This window comes from Lepidochelys kempii, chromosome 8, assembly GCF_965140285.1.
Source record: "Lepidochelys kempii isolate rLepKem1 chromosome 8, rLepKem1.hap1, whole genome shotgun sequence".
Classification (NCBI taxonomy): Eukaryota; Metazoa; Chordata; order Testudines; family Cheloniidae; genus Lepidochelys; species Lepidochelys kempii.
In genome coordinates, this window is record NC_136387.1 from 69,773,667 (window position 1) to 69,792,188 (window position 18,522).

The window sequence follows — 18,522 nt, forward strand, 5'->3', positions numbered from 1 at the left end:
AAATCAATTAAAGTTTTTCCAGTTGAAGCAGATTTAGACCAATACTCAGTGTTTTAGAAAAATCTCACCCTGAAAATCTGCTGTTATCTAAACCTATCTGGATATCTTTGTTCTGAAAAAAGTACTGCAAATCTATCAAACAAGCTCTCACAAGAATGTTCCAAAATTTTCTCTTCTTTGCTGGGATGGAAGTACATAAAACCTTCCTTTCTCACTATCATCTGGTATTTCTGCTTATGAGGAAACTGAAGGGCTGAGATGTAGTATAGTCAAAAGGTTATGTACCATGACAAGAGTTATTTCTACATTGTCACACTGTTCTTCTGACAGAAAAGAAGGAGCTTTTGGCCCTGAAAAATAATCTGTGGGCTGTTTACATTTCTTAGCCACTGCTACTATTGTAGAAAATTCATGTGGCAGATTGTTTCTTTGCTTCACTGATCTTTCCCAGCTATATTTCTGAATTCACAACTATATCACAAATAGACACAGGATAAATCTGTGATGCAAAAAATCCTGTATTATTATGGTATTACTATTAGTCACTTAAAAGATAGTAACAAGGTGTTTCCAACTAACACCAAGATTCAGTAAAACAATTAACATGCATGTCTAATATAGTTGTAGATGCTACTGTCTGCCATTCATTTCAGAGTTGATGAAAGGACATAGCAGGGGATAAAACAATGAGGAGTTTTCCATCATCTAGTCTTTTGCCACCCTACTGTCAGCATGTCTGCCTCCCAGGACTGTTTTTAGAATATTCACTTTCTATCTTGTTTCCAAAGGAAACAAGAAACCGACTATCCAGAAAACATCTAATGAATTGGATCAAGAGCTTTTCTTTTTTAATTTATTTTCACCTCAAGGGAAGGAGGGCCATGACATTTTCCCCATTTTGTTGTTTTTACCAGCTCTTTATTTCCTTTCCTTTTTTAATCTGGTCACTTTCTAACTTAAAACAGGATCTAGAAATTTTACCAGCTGCTGTAGCTGAAACCCCTGTTTTGGCTTCAAGGGGTCCAATTAGACTTCCAACCAGAGAAGACCAGTGGGATCCATATACTGATCTACCCCATCCTGGGAGGGGGAATTTCAGTCATCTCTGCAGCACTTTTCCCATGGCCTGGACTCAAAGAACAGCATTGCAGAAAGCACTTCAGAAAGCCACGAGAAAGTTAATGCAGCCTGAGCCTGAACTAATCCTTCTGCAGCTCCCATCCACAGAAGGGAATTCTCCTTAAAGGCAGATTCTAAGGGCAGCTTCCACCTGCAGACTCCCTGGCAGTTTGGCTCCACAGATGCAGAAGGAAGAACTGATACAGATGGCAGGCCCTGGTAGGTTTGATGGGTTCTGGGACAGAACCGCTGCCCATTGCACAAAGCAGCAATCTGTATCCCACTCCCCTCCCCACAGAATAATTCCAGGAAAATTCTACTAGGGGAAACTCTTGGAGTTTTCCTTTCTCAGAGCCCCTGCCTGTGGAAGAGGCCATGTGTTTTTTTGTTAGTTTGTTTTTTACATCAGTCAGCTACAGTATATAACATGACAGAGTAGTGTTTTATTTTCTGTTGAAAAGATGATCTTCTAAATGTAACCCAGACATGCCATGTCACTGACATTTTAAGGGACTGATTCTGCATCTTCAGTTCATTAATATCACCATTCCCTCACAAACAACGTTCACATTCAAGAACAATTCCCAAATGGACAGTTATGGGAGTTTGCACTGAAGATGAGAATGAGCTGGGATTAGATCATCACAGTTTACAGTAAAGTAGATAAAAAAGTACCTGTTTCCATTTTTTGCTCAGAACGGAAAATTGGAACTACTTGTAACCATGTAACAAAACTAATCTTGCTTCATTTATGAATTGTTAAAAGGCTTCATATCAAAACAGTTCTCTTTCTGCAGACATCCCTGTAGAATGCTGCACCACAGTTGGACAAATAGGGGAAAGTTAAAGTTAATATTTAATATTATTTTAACATTAAATTTATAAATAACATTTCATTCTTTAATAACTTGTTATAAAGAATGCCATGAAATGCCTTAGGAATAAATTAGTCCATAATAATTAACAACATTTCAATAAAACAACTAATGTTTTAGCACAGTGGGCTTGGCACTTTACAATGTACACAAATACAGATTGCCTCAAGGTCCAATCCTGCAAAATCTTTACAGCTCCATTGTTACATGTATGCAAATGTGTTTGCAGGATCAGATTCCACAAGACAGACATGGAGAAAATGATGAGATTAAGGTACAATATTTCCCAGAGAAGAGGGGCAGCTTACTTTTTCATTGTTTTAAATTCTGTTAATCAGATTCTCTTTTCTTCTGATGTGCCACTTGTCAAAAAGGCATTGCACGTGATTTAGTGTTTGTGTGATTCATGGAAGTGAAATGAGGAGATGGGGCTTATATTTTGTCAATTAATTTCCTCCTCTGGTCTCACAATTTGTCTCCGCCCAATCAGAGAGCCCAGAGCCTCACTCTGTTTCCATGATCAGAACTTGGCAGGTCAGCTGATTTGTGGCACTCTCAGAGTAATTTTCAACCATGAAGGTTATACGCAGTAACCCTAAGTAGTTCTAAATAGTACAAACTGATCCATCAAGATCACTGTTCAAGTTGAGATGTGCTTTGGGGCCTCCATTGTCATTCTGTCATTCCTTCTGAATTCAAATTACTCATTGGTGCACATTGGATACTGATGTTGTGCGTGAACAAAATTCTGACTGACCTTTGCCTGCATCAGCCTTATGCAAAAATGGGAGTTTTATTTTCTGTTTTCCTCTGCACACTATCACTCTATAACATCACCTCCCACACACAAAGCAATATTGTTGATAAGAGTGACCAGACTTTTCAAATGAAAACTGAAGATGCCTTTCTAAGTGTTGCCACAAATGAGGGATGTATGCATACATGCAACTGGGGGGAATCTGTTGAGATTTGAAAGGAGGGCAGGACTGAAGGCACATATCACTGCACTCCATGAGTGAAAGTCTCAGCTGGGAAGAGGTTGTGCCAAGATAACTTGTTCTAAGGGATGTAGAAGGACTGGGGACATTAGTCATTGAGGTGGGCGTTGATTGCTCCTCCTATCTCCCTCCAAATCACAGAGGGGAATAGTCCAGTCTACATTGTGCACTAGTATGAGAGCAATTACATTAGGAAGCCAACAGACCCACAATGCACCACTGGGGGGCCATATCAGAAACTTCTGCACTGGATTCAAAGTTACCTTTAAAGTGGAGATGGGATGTGGTGGGTATAAGATGTGTTAGCCTTAGTTAGTTCTAAATAGCACAAACTGATTCCTCAAGCTCCCCATGCACAGAGACAGAAGCTTTGGGGCTTCTGTTTCCAATAAAAAGGAAAGGGAAAGCCAGAAACTACAATAGAGAGAGAGGAAAAAGTGGAGGCAACATGTTCTTTGTTGAGGGGATGTCCCCACTGGATTATATGAAATCAGAATTTTGTCTCTTTTTAAATTCATCCCTCTTCTTCTTTGATTAACCCACCATGGGTTTTGAAAGATAATTATCCAACAGTTATTTTGTAAATTCTAGAGCTAAATTTCAGGGCTAATTTTTTATACTTCTGTATCTTCCTGAATTAAATTTTCCATTTTCTTTTTAAAATATCCTTTGTTTTAGAACTCCAAATTTTTCTAAAATTGAAAGCATGTATTTTAATTCTAATTTTAAACACAGTACTTGAATGATACTAATTATGTACCCAGCAAATTCTTACATTATTCAGTTTGTATTTTTTCCATTAGTTAAAAAAACAGCAAGTAAATGTTAATTAGTTGCGGTGACTAATTTCATTCTAATTTCTTTCAGTGCTCTGTATGTTTTCCACTAATTTGATTCTTAAATCATAATTGTTTTAGTACTTTCCAAATGGTTTCTGACTTCACCACATATATATACTTCACAAAATGAGTTTGCTGACATGTCATCTTAAATGAGGGTAAAACTTGGCCTGACTGGGATATATTAGTCAACTCCCCACAAAGGAGATTTGCAAATCATACCAGAATGGAAGCATTTGGGCCATGTGTGACACTGGTAGCAGTTCTGTAAAAAAACGTCCTTGGAGAGCTAGTTAATTAAATACTATAAGCAACTGGGGGGAACTAGCAACTAGCTCTCTTTTAAGAGGGCCTTAACAGTAAAAACACAACCTGTGCTGTTCATGAAATCCTCAGTATGTACTTAGGTTATGTTAATTTTTGTTATAACCCATTTTCCTAGCCTGGGATTGAATTGCTTTTGGTGATAACTCAGAAACTACCTGAACAATAGCCCCATTATAACTGTCTGAAATAGGAACATACAATACAGTGCATTCTGTGTCTGTTACATAAATTAAAAATGAAATCATGATGTAACCTGCTCCTTTGAATGATATACCTTAGCTTCTAAAGGGCTATATTCTCTTTGTCTCTTACCTTTTCTGACTAGATTGTGTCATGTGCAATAGCAGTTATATCAGAATGAATTATATATATCTAAAATACTTTTTTTAAAACAATCATGAAATGTTTCAATATTTACATTCAGCTGGAATATAATATTTTTCCAAACTGCCAAGGTCACTTATTCATCTACACCATTCTGTGATATTAAGTTTTTGGCAATATACATTTAGAATAAATTCCCTGTAAGCTTTGTTGGTAATAGGCATGTTATTAATATCCCCTAAAATATAGATTTTTGGATTATTAGGAAGGTCAGCATTCAAGATCATATTGACTCTCATTATTTCCTCCCAGACAGCCTAACAAGGGACAGCATGGTGGATTACATGTCCATTGATGCGCAGACAAGTCCAGAATAATTCTCATATTTACTTTCTTCATTTATGGTGTTTTTTGCTGATTACTTTGCCCATAAGCCTATGGTGGTTTTACACATTCGAGTCTATCTCTGTAACTGTTATCTATGGTATATTGGAGTTAATTATATTAGAACTTGGATTATTATTCCAGATGTACCTATGGAGTCGAGTCGATCGTGTGGGGAGAAATTAGAAAATAATGAGCTGTGCATTAAGTCTCATAAACTGAGAGCAGGGATGAGTCAGGTCTTTCTGTAGGGGCACGTGGATGGGACTTTAGATCTGCCATTTTCAGTTCTCTAAGAATGAAATCCACTCCACTTGCCTGACCCTTGAGTTGCACACAGTATTGGGGAGACTATAACAGTGGAATTAACTCACATTAGTAGGCACTTTTAGTAGTATTAGTAGTAACATTTGCAGGGTAGAGCGGTTCGTGCTTAGACAATTCATTCCAAGACAGCAGGAGCTCAAACATAGCTTCTTTTGTACTCTTCACCGAGATGTAAATGGAATATAATTTTGAAAAAAGTCAATTCAAAATCTTTAAATTTATGAATATTTGGATTATGCCATACTGTGAATCTACATTAGAATTTTTTAACTTCCCTTTTCTCTTTCTGATGTGTCAAGTTGTTAATGAAGGGATAGATTTCTCAAATTCATTTGGAGGCAACACTAGCTTCTGGCTTTTCTGAGTGTGGTGGGGGAGATATTTTAATATATTGTATCTTATTTTGTTTAAGCCCAGAAGGTATAAAAGTGTTTCAGAATCTTTATTAACTTTTCTAAAAAATCCCTGTCTCCTTTTTCAATGGAGAAAATGTAAACTACCCATCTTCATACACTAAGGATGAAGAGTCATTTTCAACCAGCAACCCCATACATCCTGAAGTCATTCTGTGGTTTATAGCAATTAGTCTTGTTCCCTAGACAGCTCTTTGACATCATTCAGAATATGGTCAGGTTATATTTAAATTGTTTGTGGCTTTCATAAGAGTACATTTGTTTTTCTAATTTCAGCATGTGGCAAATTGATGAAAATTACAGGCCCCATTACAGTCAAGACCTCTGGAACCCGATTTGGAGCCTGGATGACAGATCCTTTAGCATCAGAAAAGAATAACCGAGTACGTTGGGGCATTGAATATCTTTCTGTTCTTCTGATATTTTATTTGCATTTTTAATCTTTACAAGGAGATATTTTCCCTACATGAGATTTTCCCAGTTAGCATTTATTTCTCGAATTCCCTGCATTTTCATATCCTATATTTTGAAGTAATTCAGGGGAAAAAAGGTTAAACCATCCTCCTTAAAAAAATAATTCAACCGTATTACATATTTTCATTAGTTTTAAACTGCTTGTTTCAGGGAGGATGCATACTAGTCTGTATTCTGTATACAAATAAACATTATTTTCCTTATTTTCATTATATTTTTTTCAATAACCATCTTCTACGGACCCAATCCTGTAAACAGTTATTCATGAGTAACTTTACTCATGTGGGTAATCTCACTGTTGTCAATGAGCTTCCTACATGTGTATACTAATGCATATGCTTGCAGAGTTAAGCCCTCAATGTGGTTTATCCAGGTCTTTACCTGATAAGGCCAATACTAAAAAATCAATGCACTTGAGTTTGCTTGATTTCAGTCACAGCTAGTTTGAAATAAGGCACGTATGTGTCACAAAAATTAACAAAATTTCATCTTGGGGGGAATTTTCCAAATTTTCAGCAAAAAGAACATTTGTGTTTGTTTTTATTTTATTGTTTTATTTCTTTTACTTTCTCTTCCCTCCCCCCTTAGCAGGGGTAAAAGGGGGGAAAGGTGGGGAGTGAAATAAAGGAATAAGGTGTGGAAGATAAAATGGGAGAGAAAGGTGATGGGGAACCAAAAAGTGGAAAAAAATCGGTAAGATACCAAAGAAAACCCCAAAAAACACATTTTCATGGAAAATTCTCATTCCTGAAAATATGCCATTTTTCAACAAGTAAAGTTTCATCTGAAAAATTCCAAGCAGTTCTAATTCTGGGTGTGACTCAAAGGTTCGAGTCACACTCAACTTTCCTTCCATCTTTGGGATTTTCACAATCTGGGCACATCATTAACAACACAAATGACCCCTTGAGCCAGAGGCCCACGCTATTAGAACACTCTAAAAGCAAACTTCTCTGACGCTGGCAGACGTTGTTGTGAAAGCAGCCTCAGAGAGGCTATTGAGTAGGTTCTGATCCAAAACGATAGTGTTACTAATGTTTTTGCAACAGAATAAATATACAAACACATCTTGCACTTCTGTAGGTTTTATGAGCAAGTCTAGTAACTTACAATGCCACAGGATTTCTGGAACATTTTTTAAAATGTACTCAGTATACAGCATGATCAGCCAAGGATTCTATTTCAGTAGTTCACAGCCTATTCTTTATTTTTCTTTCAGGTCTGGTACATGGACAGTTATACTAACAATAAAATTGTCCGTGAATACAAATCAATCACAGACTTTGTCAGTGGGGCTGAATCAAGAACATACAATCTTCCTTTCAAATGGGCAGGAACCAATCATGTTGTCTACAATGGCTCCCTCTATTTCAACAAGTATCAGAGTAACATAATCATCAAATACAGCTTTGATGCAGGACGGGTGCTTGCACAGCGTAGCCTGGAATATGCTGGCTTTCACAATGTGTACCCCTACACTTGGGGCGGCTTCTCAGATATTGACCTGATGGCAGATGAAATTGGGCTGTGGGCCATATATGCTACCAACCAGAATGCAGGCAACATTGTTATCAGCCAGCTAAACCAGGATACGTTAGAAGTGATGAAGAGCTGGAGTACAGGCTATCCAAAAAGAAGTGCTGGGGAATCCTTCATGATCTGTGGAACTTTGTATGTTACCAACTCACATTTAACAGGAGCCAAGGTCTACTATTCTTATTCCACAAAAACCTCAACTTATGAGTATACAGACATTCCGTTCCATAATCAGTACTTTCATATATCCATGCTTGACTACAATGCAAGAGATAGAGCTCTCTATGCCTGGAACAATGGACATCAGGTCCTGTTCAATGTCACCCTTTTCCACATCATTAAGACCGAAGATGACACATAAACTTGTCTCTCCCCCTTAAACCCCCACCCCCCGGCACACACGCACACTTCAAAAGTGTCATTTGTGATAAACTCTAAAACATCCTTCTGGATTTCTTTTTATTTAAGTTTTTTCATTAAAAAACAAACGCATTTTCTACTGTGCAATGTGTTCCAAATATGGCTGAGCCTGTCAAAAATGACCGGTTGGAAATACAAGCATCCTAACTCTTGAAAAAACAAGGCCTGCCATGACCTTGTCATGAAAAGCACTAAAGAGGGTTTAAATGGCTAAAGACAGTTTTAAAAAGATTATGATCTGCCTTATATTAGAGTCAGAGACTAATGGTGGCTTAAATGCATGAATGTCTTTTTTTTACCTTATGTCTTTTTTGACTCTGTCTATTGCTCAACATCAGGAAATATTTTGGTAGCAATCTGAAGCATAATGCACATTATTATTATTTATTCCAAGAGAAAGATTTTAGGGATTTGATTTACTTTGAAAAAATGTATATGATTCATTTTGCCATCACACAATTTCTGATGCGGTGCTGTACAGTACGTTTTGAACTCACTTGCAGTTTATCGATGATATGTATTTCTACATTGTAACCACCATTGTGCAATTGTATCTCTTCACTTCCGTGAAAGTAAACTAAGTACTATTTTTTATAAAATATATTGAAGTTTAATCACAGTTCTAAACATGGGTCAATTTAAAATTTTATCAAACACATGACAGCGGGTCCCCCTACTTTTCGCTGGTAGATCACGCACACACACTTGGGGTATGCTAGCAAATCAACACTATCAGCCTACATCCTCTTGTGCCAGTCTCTGTTGCCACCATCAATTGCCTTGCTCATTTTCTCTCCCACACCATTTTCTACCTTTCCTTCCTCCCAATCATTTTCTTTTTGATGTATTTTTTCACTCTCTAATTTTGGGTGTTATTTTGCTCTCATGTTTTGTAGCTCTCCCTATCGTAACAGAAAGCTACATGTTGCTTTCTGTGATCTGTCTATGGGTTCCTCCTTTGGAAGCAGGCTCTCAAGGTTTACATGAATACTGCAGGATAAGAGGAGAGATACTTAGGACTGTATATGGGCTGCTGCCTCAGCCTGCACTCCTATATGTATGAACTGCCCCTCTGGCTGGCTGTAACAGAGGCCACTGTAGAAACAGGGATGGAAGGGAGGTGGCTTTCCTGGATCTACCAACCTCATTACCTACAATAAGAGGAGCACATTTCCACTGAGGGAAGGCTTATCTGGACATATAGCAGCTCAAAAAAAAAAAAGAGCGGCAAAGTGGTCAGGCATGACATCTGGTATCCATCATGATAGTTGATGTCTACTGATTTAAATGGGAAATGTAGTGCATGGCGAAACAAACTGCAACTGATATTTTGCAAAAATAGATATTGATAGACTGAAATAGTATTGCTGCCTTTGGTCAAAAATGGATTCTCTTGAACGCAAGTTTTTTTGTGCAATCTGTGAGTTTTACCAATATTACCAGTTTCAAAACTGTGAGGGTGGGATGGGGTTGTTTGTGGAGGATTTATTTACTTATTTTTGCAACTGACATGGTAGAAAAGGAAAAAAATGCTATATAACATGAAGGATGATATGGAATTATTTCATGTTACCATGATGCAGATCACAGATTATGAAAGCCACAAGTCTGCAGTACAGAACACAGAGGCGCTGTTTCCCCCAAAATTTGTTTAGAACAAACACCTTTTTCAAATCCTTTTAACCAGAAAATGGGGAGGAGGGTGGGAATCACAAATCTTTTTTATGAACAATTTGTTCTTTTGTCAAAAAATTAAAAAATTGTTTTTTTTACCAGATCAATTTTGAAGCAATTTCACTTGTTAATTCTACCTTCAACATACCAATTGAGATCAGTTTATCTATTTCCAAATGTGTTAACTTCTTAAAGTATATTTGGTCTCAAAGCGTGTCTGTTGTGCAATATGTAAGCATGCAAAGAATGGAATAATAGTGTGCCTTTTTTTCTGACTAATTGAAAAAAAAATAAACTTCTCATAGGGTGTAAAGAGTTGAGAAAACAACATGTTTGCCAATAGACAAAAGAGGAAGACTGCTGCCCAGCCTACCTTTTTTCTCCCTCTTCCTGCTGGAAAAGCAATGATAACTCTTCAATATCAGTTACTCTGAGTGTTGGGGTCACTGGATCCATGTAAATACTGATTGCACAGCCCCTGCCCTAACCCACCTCCATCACAGTCTTCCACACCAGCCTGTGTTAGGCTGTCATGGAGATCATCTCTGGAATACATAAAGGGTGGGCAGTACAGCTGGTCAAAAATGTATTTCATTTCTATGAAAATGGTTTTGGCTGAGTTTTTCAGGTTTCTTCCAAAAAGCTAAAGCCAAAATATTTTTGGTTTCTGTTAAACTAAAAATTGAAACATTCTTGGTTCTCAGCTGTTGAAAACTGAAAAAAACCCAGCTTTTGTTTCCCCACAAAACCCACCCAAATGTAAACACAAATGGAAATTTTCTCATGAAAATTGCCCTTCTGTCAAAAAACCCTTTTGGCCAAAAATCATTTGGTCAAGAAGTTTACCACCAGCTCTATTGTTCAGACTCGCTAGTCCATGCTCATTCAACCTTTACAGCAGCTAGGGCTTAGGTCATGAAGAGGGCCCTCTGAATCATGGGTGAATTTCACCCCAATTTCTGTGAAAAATTCTTGTTCTGCAGATTCTCTAATGGAAATTCTGTAAGTTCCATTAGGATTCTTTAATTGCTGTCCATTTGCTACAACTGGTCGTTATTGGTTTCTACTGGTCTCTGTTCATTTCCACTTAATGACTAGGAGTCCCAAGTACCAGAGAAATGGGCTACTGTTTCAAAACCTAATTGCCAAATGGAACCTGTAGGAACCACTACAATCCCCACTGTGGTTGTTCATAAGGAGTTCATTGCAAGTATTTGACATTCCAAATTCAAAACTTAAGCTTTATTCATGTTGACTGAACACATGGATCACTTGGTATCTTTTTGCTACTTGCCTGTATGAGCACAACTCTTAGAATCCAGATACGGTACCAATTCTCACATTTACAAACGCAAAGTTCTCTTTCTGCAAATATTCACCAATGTTCACATGCAGTTGCTGTTCCCACAAACATTCCCTCAATCAACCTCATTTGCTAGAATGTCTGGGGAACACAAATACAATCAAAGCTGGTTGTGAAGCAATGGTTGTGAATCTTTTTTTCCAAACATTCACCTAGTCACACTGATGTGAATGTGGATGGATATTTGTATTAAAATGTTACAGGTAAACCCAGCCTTTCTTTAGGAATTATACCACCATGTTAGTGTCTAAGCTAAACTGCAGATTGATCTAGGAGCAATACCCCACACAAATCCTCACAAATGTAATATTTAAAAAACAAAAGTTAGTATAGTGAGAAGCGAAGCTTCTGTTTATTGAATTACCACAAAACACAGTTAATTCTTGTGCCAATGACATGTGAGGAGCAGCTCTTTTGAGAACAGTGGTTACTGCATGGTAAATCAAGGTAACTGTCATATTTCTACATGAGAACAAAGTAACTTCATACAGTGTCAGAAACAAAAATTTTCTTTGTAGTGTTGTTGTAGCCATGTTGGTTCCAGGAAATTAGAAAGACAAGGTGGGTGAGGTAATAGTATCTTTTACTGGACCCACTTCTGTTGGTAAACAAGACAGGCTTTCCAGCAACACAGAGCTCTTCAAGTCAAGAAGGAGAAGAAGAGCTCTGTATAAGCATGAAAGCTTGTCTCTTTCATCAGCAGAAGTTGGTCCAACTAAAGATATTGCCTCGCCCACCTTGTCTCAGAAATACAAATAGATAACAGCAACAGCAATTAGTAACTATGGGCCAGATTTTGATACCCTAACTCATTTTAAGTAGTACTTTGTTTCATGAGGGGCCCACTGCAGTCAATGGGACCATTTGTGGAATAAGGTGCTATTCATTGAGAGTAAAGGTGTCAGAGTCTAGCTCTAACTGGGAAATAACCATGCAAGAAAGATGCTGCTTTCTTCTGGTTGTACCATCAGTGCTCATTTTTATGTGAATCACTGTTGGTTGCCTAAATGTCTCTCTCATACTGGTGCCTCAAAAGGAATATTTTTAAAAAACTAAAGAACAGGGTCATTTAATACATCAGAATTGTAGTTCAAATTGTTCTCAAAATTCAACAGCACAAATGGAAAGACTCCATAATATTGCAGAGACCCCTATCAGAAGTCCTAAATATTATCAAACAGAGTTTTATTCTCATAGTAAAGGTCCAGATATACTGACATATAGAGGTATTGGTGCTGTAGAAAAACATCTCTACTGTTAAATGTGAACAAAATAATGTTAGAACATACTTTAATATATTTGGGACTGATCATGACCCCTTGATTCATGAGGAAAGAACATGCACTGATCACAACATTTCTGCACACCAATAGGTTTAATAATTCCCCTTGAAGCCATGATGCTAGAGGGGAGGAAGGGACGAGGAACACAGACCTGGTACTGAGCTATCTACAGACAGATATCCCAGCCACTCCACATAGACTTTGGGGAATGTGCAGGATGTGGACAGTGGGATCCACAGCCTTTACACGGAATGGGCAAACCTTGCCCCCTGATTCATAGATTCATAGATATTAAGGTCAGAAGAGATCATTATGATCATCTAGTCTGACCTCCTGCACAACGCAGGCCACAGAATCTCATCCACCCACTCCTGTGAAAAACCTCTCACCTATGTCTGCTATTGAAGGCCTCAAATCGTGGTTTAAAGACTTCAAGGACAGATAGAAAGATCAGGGACAAACCTTCACAGGGAAAACCTCCTGGAGATTAATCTTTCCATTAACCTCCTCTGGCAAATTATTCCATTGGTAGGACCATCATGTCCATTGTCATTCAGAAAGACTGTTCATCCAATCTTATCTATCACAGTATATTAAGTAGACCATGGGCAGAGAGACTATATGGGAGTCTATTTGGCACTGTAAGCACTATAAGCAGACAATGGTAATCAATTAACAAAAAAGTTGAGTGAGTCAGGATGAAATGATGCTTCAATCACTGACTGCTTATATCACAGAATATTCATTTCCAGTCAAGCTCAGAGGCACTAAATGTCACTCAGCTCAGTAGGCTGCATCCACAGCAAAATCAAGTTCATGGCATGATGTCTATTTCAAACAGACAACCACAGCTTGAATAAATCTGTTAGCTAATAATTTGTCATGATAATTGACTGCTCAGAAGGGGCTAGTACTAGTGCTCAGCAAACAGTTAATAAGAAATTATGTATCCATTGAACTTTATCTTTACACTTTCAAAAACTGTCTGTGATCAGACTGTGATTTGTACTAATTTGTTGATGAACATTTTAGGCAAAACATTTTTTACCTGTGAGTTGCTGCTGAATTCTTTGCTGCAAGTATTGCTATGAGTCCATGGTATCTGCAAGGTAATATTGAGAGTTTGGTAATCTAAATCACAGTATGCTTACCAGCGCTACCTTTGAAGCACCAGTTGTGGAACATAGAGTCCAATTCAAGTCCAACTCAAGATGTTCAAAACTTTCACTGGTTTGACTCTAATTACCGAAGAAATCATAGAATCATAGAATATCAGGGTTGGAAGGGACCTGAGGAGGTCATCTGCTCAAAGCAGGACCAATCCCCAACTAAATCATCTCTATCTTTATGTCCCTGCTCTCCCATGACAACTACGTTCCACCAAACAATGAAACTCTAGAGTCTAGACCAACAGAAGGAGAATAGTGTGTGCAGAAGACAGAACTTCCATGGATGCCCATAAGAAGTGACACTCCAAAGGTGTGATAAATACCATTATGGATCATGATGCTCCCTTCTGAAGTTAATATCTATGAATCTATGTACATGACATTTGTCAATACAAAGAACAGAGGTTCATGCATGTTAGTTGTTTCCAAGCTGAGAGTCTGGGAATTCCCAGTCTTTCAGCGGATTCTCAAGTAGTACGTTCACCAAGATTCTCACACTGAGTTGCAGCCTTACCCCAGCTCTCTTTTTTCTTGCAAACATATCTGTCATTATTGGTATATCTGACGTCAAACAAGCTGAAAAAACAAGGGGCACATACTCTCCTGGAAAAAGAACAGGAGTACTTGTGGCACCTTAGAGACTGGGTTTTCATGCTCAGCTCCCATTGAAGTCAATGGGGGTTGCATGCTTGTGAATAAGGGCAGAAATTTAATTGTTATGCCTTTCTCTAGTACCACTATGTGCAAGAAGCCTCTTTTTTAAAATAATAATTATGTTTACTGAGGGAGTTGAAGGAGCTTAGCGTTTCCCCATGAGATGCTCAGCATCTTATAGGATCAGAGCTTTGTTTCTCTCTCTTAAGCAGAGAGAGAGCTAGTAAAGTTCATATTTTCCTTAACATCAGAAGTATCTGCTGGGCTCATAAGCAGATATGAGCTCTTGCCAGCTGAGCATCAGCCACAGATCCTATGGAGCTTTGCCTATATTTATTGCTAAAGACGAGTCAATTAAAATAATTACATTGCAGGGACATTTAAGCAGCCCAAGTGAAACCAAACATGTTCAGGTTAAAAAGCATAGAGTTTGGAGTGCAGCACAGTAGGAATGTAGAATATGATTAGATCAAATGAATTCTGCCTGCTGCCCCTGGTTTAGCTCTGTAGAAGTCCAGGCTTCCCTGAATACCGTGCAAGTGACATGCCACAGTCTCACAGAAAAGTAAAGGATACAAGTAAGAATGATAATTAAAAGGTCAAACCTGTATCTAAAAATCACAATCCATTTTACTGGACTTTTCACATAAAATGGTGAGTTCATATTGACATGGTACATTTTTCTTTTCTACAGCATGAATAGTCAGAGTCCATGGAAGCTATAAATACCCATTTCGCTTTTAGCCTGCAGGGCACATAGGAGTGTTATTCTTGCTCTATGCTGCAGGCTTTGTCTGGACCCAGAAAGGACATGCCAGACCTTTGGTCTCCTGCAGAGACCACTGCCATCTGGCTGGCTGTACCTTCTTAAAAAAATGTTCATCAAACATAATATCCTCACAGTGGTTACCTTTCTTTTATGTTAATGAAATATTTCTTATTTAAAAACAGTTCTCACTGTACAGTACTCACTTTATATTATTTTTATTACAAATATTTGCATTGTCAAAATGATAAAACCAAAGAAATTGTATTTTTCAATTCACCTCATACAAGTACTATAGTGCAATCTCTTTATTGTGAAAGCGTAACTTACAAATGTAGATTTTTTTTGTTACAAAACTGTACTCAAAAACAAAACAATGTAAACCTTTAGAGCCTACAAGTTCACTCAGTCCTACTTCTTGTTCAGCCAATTGCTAAGACAAATAAGTTTGTTTACATTTACAGAAGATAATGCTGCCTGCTTCTTATTTACAATGTCACCTAAAAATGAGAATAGACATTCGCCAAGCACTTTTGTAGCCGGCATTGCAAGATATTTAGGTGTCAGATATGGTAAAACATTCAGATGCCCCTTCATGCTTTGGCCACCATTCCAAAGGACATGCTTCAAAGCTGATGACTCTCGTAAAAAAAAGTGTGTTAATTAAACTTGTGACTGACTCCTTGGGAGAGATTGTATGTCTCTTGCTCTGTGTTTTAGCCACATTCTGCCATATATTTCATGTTAAAGCAGTCTCAGATGATGACCCAGCATGTTGTTCATTTTAAGAATACTTTCACTGCAGATTTGACAAAACACAAAGAAGGAGCCAATGTGAGATTTCTAAAGACAGCTACAGCACTCAACCCAAGATTTAAGAATCTGAAGTGTCATCCAAAATCTGAGAGGGACAAGGTGTAGAGCATGCTTTCAGAAGTCTTAAAAGAGCAACACTCTGATGCACAAACTACAGAACCCGAACCACCAAAAAAGAAAATCAACCTTCTGTTGGTGGCATCTGACTCAGATGATGAAAATGAACATGTGTTGGTCTGCACTGCTTTGGATCGTTATCGAGCAGAACTCATGATCAGCAGGGACGCATGTCCTCTGGAATGGTGGTTGAAGCATGAAGGGAAATATGAATCTTTAGCGCATCTGGCACGTAAATATCTTGCAACGCTGGCTACAACAGTGCCATGCAAATGCATGTTTTCACTGTCAGGTGATGTTGTAAACAAGAAGTGGGCAGCATTATCTCCTGCAAATGTAAACAAACTTGTTTGTCTCAGCGATTGACTGAACAAGAAGTAGGACTGAGTGGACTTGTAGGCTCTAAAGGTTTACATTGTTTTCTTTTTTAATGTAGTTATTTTTGGTATACAATTCTACATTTGTAAGTTCAACTTTCATGATAAAGAGATTGCACTTGTATTAAGTGAATTGAAAAATACTATTTCTTTTTTTTACAGTGCAAATATTTATAATAAAAAATAAATATAAAGAGAGCACTGTACACCTTGTATTCTGTGTCGTAATTAAAATCAATATATTTTAAAATGTGGAAAACATCCAAAAATATGTGTATAAATAGTAAAATTATTGTTTAATCGTGCAACTAATTACGATTCATTTTTTTAATTGCTTGACAGCCCTAATTCATTCCTTTAGGATTTTAGTAAATCTTACAGGATTATTAATTAATTATATTATATTATATTATATAAAGCTAAGTATTATTATATTCTGCAGCTATGCCATGAATGACTGTCTCCCATCACACCTATACACAAGATTTTCTTGGTTCCAAGCACTATGCTACATTGTCTACATTTTGTATATAAACTCTTAATAATTTCCTCATGAACCATGTGGACAGTTTGTCATATCACCTACGTGCTCCTTCCAAAACTTTTGAGAAACCTTTCCCTAATGGTGCTGGATCTTCAAAGGGAGAACTTAAGTAACTAAAGCAGAATATGGCACTTGAACTATAACAGGAGATTTTACTTTGTCCATCCATGCTTCTTGATTGGGTATCCCAATAGATCTCACAAGCTGAATCTCTGGGCCTGATCGCTGTAAGGCATAGCCTAGGTACCTTAGAAAGTGGATGTGACTATATAGAGATGGTGCACTTCCCTTTACTGCATGGTGCTAGAGTTCTATTGTGACCAGAGGTTCTGAGGTCTTGTCCACATGTGGCCTTTAAAGAACCCAAGGTACTTTTTGCAAGAATTAGAAATCTTAGCCCTCAAGGGCTGGTCAAGCTCCAACTCACTTTGGAATGTCACTTCACTCCCTGAATAATGCGCAGTGCTGCTATGCTCTATCAAATAGCTGTTGTGTTCAACTCCAGAGGTGGCTTCCTTTTGATGAAAGGTGAAGTGATCCCAGTATATACCCTAAGTCCTTTTGCTTGCAAAACTTCCATTGATTTCACTGAGCTCATTTGTTTATAAAGTGCTTTGAGAACCTTCAGGATGAAAGGCTCTACTGTTTGTTAATAGAAGACATTGTAGGTTACAAGCTAGTCTCAACCCTGTGCAAGCAGCAGCACAGAGGAAGCTTTCTCCTAGGGTGGAAGTAACTTACTTCAGCTCTTTATTAGGTCAGCTGCACTGGCCAAGGCAGAGAGAGAGGGAGCAGAATCCAGGCTCCAGTGGGAGTATTAGGCACTCCCCTTTGACCCCACACGCATGGAATTGGAAAAGGGGGAGAGCTAATGCACGTGCACAGGGGTTGGGGGATTTTATTCCCCTCTTCACTGCATAGGGCTGGGTCAGAGTCCAACCCTATGGAATATTGTTACTCAGGTAATCTGGGAGAGCCTACCAGCCACACTCCTAGTTTATCCTCAGGAGTTGGACTGAAGGACATAGATTCTCAGCTGTGTACTGAAAACTTCTGCTGAAGGAGCTTTCAGAGGTAAAAGTCATGTTTGATAAAATGCTAAAGGCCTGATTTTCGTTTACTCTAAGGCCACTTTACCCTGCCAGAGTGGGCAAAGAGGCCTTAGCATAAGTAAGGATCAGACCCTACATATTTATTTTTATGGTGGGTCAAGCATTACCCTACAAGATGAGAGTGTGGAAATAGTTTGGGGTGGAAAATGACTTTTTGGTGAAGCACTCTAATAAATGAATCGAGAGTAAATTTCACTCTAGTGTATTAGCAGCAGGTTTGGTACTCCATCCAACTTACTAAACTCTGAACAAATTATTCTTTTTGTTTTACCAGCATCACATCTTCCACACCCAAACCTCTCCAGATTCCTTTTATTTTCAGTGTTTTGGGTTTGAGGGTTTTTTTTTTTTAATTAATCTTCTCGATCACCAGTTACACCTGCTCTGGCCTGGCTCATCTGTGGAATGAAATTTAATGCAGGGTTATTTAGATGGAATTTGAAACTGCAAAGGAGATTTATAGTACAGTGAGTATCATCTGGAAAAGGCTTTAATTTATCTTCCAATTCATGTAAAATTTAGTTCGAGTGTGCCTGTAAAAACTGCTGGGAATCAGCACTGATTGTATTTCATGGGCTGCTACGGGAATGATTTAAACCAAATTTGAGAGG

General features: G+C 38.0%; 1 protein-coding gene across 3 annotated transcripts in view; it reads left to right on the plus strand.

Moving 5' to 3' along the window:
- The window catches only part of OLFM3 (olfactomedin 3), a 119,670-nt gene extending 109,660 nt beyond the window's left edge, over window positions 1-10,010 (plus strand). For all 3 annotated transcript variants that reach the window (XM_073356875.2, XM_073356874.1, XM_073356873.1), the window contains 2 exons: window positions 5,883-5,989; window positions 7,300-10,010. In XM_073356875.2, the coding sequence (XP_073212976.1) occupies window positions 5,883-5,989; window positions 7,300-7,977 (785 nt within the window). In that variant the 3' untranslated portion in view covers window positions 7,978-10,010. The remainder of the gene's footprint in view (window positions 1-5,882; window positions 5,990-7,299) is intronic.
- The last annotated feature ends 8,512 nt before the right edge of the window (window positions 10,011-18,522 follow it).